Source organism: Fulmarus glacialis, unplaced genomic scaffold (assembly GCF_000690835.1).
Source record: "Fulmarus glacialis isolate BGI_N327 unplaced genomic scaffold, ASM69083v1 scaffold29913, whole genome shotgun sequence".
In the NCBI taxonomy this organism is placed as follows: domain Eukaryota; kingdom Metazoa; phylum Chordata; class Aves; order Procellariiformes; family Procellariidae; genus Fulmarus; species Fulmarus glacialis.
The window spans coordinates 154-4,978 of record NW_009205293.1 but is presented as its reverse complement, the minus strand read 5'-3'; the positions used below and the strand labels follow the sequence as shown (position 1 = coordinate 4,978).

The 4,825-nt window shown below is 48.9% G+C and overlaps 1 protein-coding gene across 1 annotated transcript in view; it reads left to right on the top strand.

The window, feature by feature from the left end:
- The window catches only part of LOC104075020 (uridine phosphorylase 2-like), a gene marked incomplete at both ends in the record, with an annotated part of 5,086 nt that extends 503 nt beyond the window's left edge, over positions 1-4,583 (top strand). Inside the window, 3 exons of the mRNA XM_009575357.1 lie at positions 1,860-1,974; positions 2,616-2,825; positions 4,437-4,583. Of these exons, the coding sequence (XP_009573652.1) occupies positions 1,860-1,974; positions 2,616-2,825; positions 4,437-4,583 (472 nt within the window). The remainder of the gene's footprint in view (positions 1-1,859; positions 1,975-2,615; positions 2,826-4,436) is intronic.
- Positions 4,584-4,825: the final 242 nt, after the last annotated feature.

Here is a 4,825-nt window from a genome sequence, read left to right as displayed (position 1 = left end):
AGCATTGTATTAAAAATCAACACGCATGTATGTTGCTCAGCTCAGCAGTCTGGCAATTCAAGAGGCCGAGACCACTTCCCACCACGCATGAACTATGAAATATTGCTGGAAGTATTACATTGACATAAGCTCTAAAGTAAAAAACTTGCTTTGTTATTAATTATTCTTTAACAGCAGCAGAACTTTTGGCACTGCACAGCGGAAAAAGCAAATACAGGCTCTGCTGGTGGGTGCTCACACCCCAAGGCTCGGTCCTGCCATCATTTCTTCAGGCACAAGATTAGTCTTAAATCTGACTCACAGGAGACGGCATCACTCACACAACAGAGCTCACGTTTGGTCCCTCTGACAAAACCAAACCAAACCTGACTGAAGGAAAAGCCTAAGGGAATCAATCTGTCAGGATCCAAGAGGAAAAAAAACCACAAGTTTTCCTATTACCCAATCTGGCAGCAGTTGTGACACAGCTAGAAGAAAAGCCGACGCTGAGCTTTTGGCCATGCACCAGTTTTGCACCAATGCAGAAGCCATCGATCCCTGGGCTCGTCCCTGCAAAGAGACACAGGGCAGAGCATGCAGCGAGCCTCCCCCAAAACACTTCATGCAGAGCAGCTGCCAACATCACATTTTTGCAAGTTGCTTAGAAACACAAATGAACTCAAACATACCGGAGGCAGGAACAGAGTTTCCTGCTTTGAATATTTACAATGAGAATAAATTTTTTAGGCATTGGCAAATAAGTCAGGCTGATGTTCCAGAATAACAACATGCAAAATGTTTTCATATTTAAAACATGATACAAACCTAATAGACCATCAGTCTCACAGCCAAATGAAAAGAGACAAAGCAATACGAAAACTGCATATGTTAAATTAGTTATGCTTCTTTCCATATGCTTCCTTCAGGTTTTTGAACACGATAGCAAAAACAAAAAAACATGGGGCATTTTTCATGAGGAAAAAAACAAATCCCACACCACCAAACACCTTTTGTTTTTAAAAGTAAAGCTGAGAAAAGGACGGTGGTTGAGCGATGGAGCAGAAAACTAAGATGATCACGTGAGGGAGTGCTGGGCAGAAAGCAGAGGCAGCCTCAACAGCTCAACATTTGCAAAACATTTGCCAGCCCAGAGGCGCGGCAGCGGAGACGGGGCAGAGGAGGGGGTGCCAGCGGAGGGGAGAGCCTGCAGGCAGCCAGGCAGGCGGTGGGGACAGAGGGACACCAGGGTGGGTGATGCGAGCCAGGAAGCAGGACAGGTGATCTGCAAGGCACGAGGCTTCATGCAGCAAACGCCTGACTCCGAAAGCGGTCCTCACCGAGGGGCACAAACCCATCCGTCGTGCTTTGCGCCCAGCAACGCGGGCAGAAGTGCTCTGGCGTGGGGCGAGGACGGGCTGGGAGGCGACCGGAGAAGCAGAGGCTCGGGTTGTCCTCACTGAAATTCACAACTCCAAGAGTACGAGCAGGACACGACAAAGAATGGAAGTCAGCACGTGGCGTAAGGACGGGCAACACAAGGGGAAGGTCTTGGAGCATTCAGCCATCGGGATGCGTTCGTGGAGAGACTTTTCTTGAAGGAGAGATGTCATCTGTGTCCCTGACGTACCAGTCCCCAGGGATGAATGTCAGCTCTATTGATAAGAGCAGCCCTAAAAGCATCAAGGGGAGAAGAGGGTTAGATGCTTTACCTGGACAGGCTACATAGACCCTGAGATGTCTCTCCCCCCTCAAAAAAATCGCTGTTGGCTTCATCAGTGGAAAGAGGCCACAGCATAACCCTGGGCTCCTTGCAGTCACGTACCTGTCACCTGTCACAGCGTTACGGGGAACGATGTTTTTATTTTTTCTCCTCCCAACAGCACGGGATGGGCATCCCTTCCATTTCCATCATGCTTCATGAACTAATCAAACTGCTGCACCATGCAAAATGCCGAGACGTTACTATTATACGCATCGGTACTTCTGGAGGCTTAGGTAAGCTATCCATGGTCTTTCTTCTGGGCAAAGAGGGTATTAATAAAAAATATTCTCAGCAGTAAGTCATGTTATTATGAGCTTTGGGATTTTGTCAGGTCTCCAAATATCAAACAACATGATATTTTGTTTTGGGTTAAAACCCCGCAAACTTCTAGTGACTGGCTTAGCAGAGTGCACATTTTCATAATGAACAAAGGCCTTGAATTCACAACAATTAGGTATCACTTTTCAAACAGAAAACACTTGACTGGAAGTCACTCTCATGCTTTGAGATCTTCCCGGCTGTCCTGGTGCCTGTAGTCCTCCACACTGGTGGGACCCCCGGCTGGGGCAGTGGTGCTGCTCACACCCGCACAAGCCAGTGGTGGGGCATGATCTCTGCAAGCCAGAAGCAGTTAAAATGCTGTCACTCGGCACGTTCCCACAATCACTCATCATGTGCTGATTCTGTACATTTTCCTTCTACATCTGTGCTGCTGCATGAATTTCAATTATTCTCTCACACCTGTTTTACTCACTAGAAAGAATAACCCCACAGTCACACCTATGTCTATAGAGATTTTTCTGTCATGCTGAAGTTTTGCAGCAGGTCCCAAGTGTCATGAGCTCTGGCTTAGCCTCAGCCTTCGTTTTCACAGGGATCGAGGCCGGGTCTGTTGTGATCACGGACACAGCAGTGGACTCCTCCTTCAAGCCACAGTTTGAGCAGGTGGTGCTGGATGATGTGGTGGTGCGGAGCACTGAGCTGGACAAGGACCTCGCGGAGGAACTACTCGCCTGCAGCAAGGAGATTCCTGACTTTCCCACGCTCATCGGCCATACTATGTGCACCTACGACTTCTATGAAGGTAAAATAATCTTTGACTGTCCTTCCTCCCTCCAAACATAATGCCAAGTCTCTACGTTCTTATGTAGGCAAAATTATCCGTGCTACTAAAGCCTAAGAAGGACTGCAGGAGCTGCCCCACCTGATACGTTAGAGCTCGTTCAGCGGTCAGAGCAGGGTACACCTTCAGAACACCAGTACCAATTTCAGCACTTTGCCAGGGTGAGGCCTACTCTGCTAATTGGTCTCTCGTGCATCTGACAGCTAAATTTGGTAATGTCACCTGCAAGACCAGCGCTGCTGTAGCTGGTGGCGGATCAAGAGCGAAATCCACCCAGCAGCGGTTGCTCGCGGGGACAATGCAGGTGCCTGGGGGGGACCTCGGCTGCCCCCCAGTCCAGCCATTACATGGGAGCCACGCACGGTCGCAGACCCTCCAAAAGCAGGAGGCCACTAGCCTCACCCTGGCAAAGAAAACAGACCCTCATCCACAATTCTGTAGCAAGCCTAGCAGATGGGTTATGCTGAGTTGTTTCCTACAAGAAGATTGTAACTTCAGAACTACCAAACACTAGAAAACTGTCAGGAAGCATGTGACATTTACGTAAACAAACTTTGGTTACTCTGGAACCGTTTCCTTTGCAAAGTTACATGCTGATTGCAGAGTAGATGAAATGTAATAAATGAAAAATTAATAGTCTGAGGACTATTTATAAACCTTTGGATCTGCTTGCAAATGTGACCATCTGTGTATTGCTCAAGACCATGTTTTATTTAAACAAAAAGCCATTTGAGAGGATTAACAGTAGGAACAGCAATAAAAGGAAGCACTCTGCCCAGGTGAGCACAGCCACAGGTATACATTTTGCTTGCACAAAGGACTTTACATACTGTGCGAGAGGAGTAGCTGCACTGGGCACGGGTCCGCTCTGCAGGACAGCCAAAGCCACCAGTGCAGTTAGAGGAGAGGGTCAGGATGGGTGCCCACACCTGAACGCGGCACAGCGTCGGGTCCTGCTGCGGCGATGGCCCGGGGCTGCGGCGGGCGCAGGAGGGAGCACCAGCACCAGTGCCAGTGCCCTGGGACCCAGCTCCCCGGCCAGCACCAAAGCCGCCCGAGCAGGGAACGCCACTCACGAGCGGCTCCAGCTCCAGCTGCCTGCCATCTATGGCAGCCACTTAAGAAAAATTAAACCTAAAATTAAGGGGGCTTTCCTCTCCCCAGTTTTGCCGTTCTGCACAGCTTGCTATGCCCCTCTTCCACAGTAACTTGGCATTTTTTGGATTTAACCTGGCAGACCTTCGCAGCTGACGCACACCATGGACCTCAGAGAAGCTGCGATGACTTGCCCCTGCAGAGTGCAATATACACCCTGTACTTAACACCTGCGGGCTTACTCGTCCTTTTTACAAGTGTTAAAACCTGTGTAATTTTCTTCTCTATACAGAGACATAGCGCACTGGCTTTAAACTCTGAGGTTAATATGATTAAAGTAACTATTCAAAGGAAAACTTAGTCAGCTTCAGACAAACCGTAGGCACTGCTGGACTTTCCATTTGAAATGACACCCCGTTCACCATGACTGTAAACCCACGCAGGGCCAGCAGTGACACTTCTCTGCTTCCTTTCAAGGTCAGGGGAGATTAGACGGAGCATTGTGCTCTTTTTCCAGTGAAAAAAAGTTAGAGTACTTGAAAAGAGCTTATGACGCCGGTGTGAGGAACATTGAAATGGAGTCCACGGCGTTTGCTGCCCTGTGCGGGCTGTGTGGCCTGAAAGGTGAGTCCTCCTGCAGCCGCTTCCGCGTCCTTCCCGCACCCCCGCGCTCCCCGGCTTAACCCAACCTGAGGGTTCAGTTTGGGGCGAGATTCAGACAACCTGAAGGCCAAAAACGCATTCCTAATGATTTTCACTAGAAAAGTACACTAAAACAAATTTTGTGGCTCGATAAAAACCAAATTTTTTTAAAAAGGCCTGAGCGTGTGTTGGACAAAACAAAACTTAACCCCCCCTCATCCCTC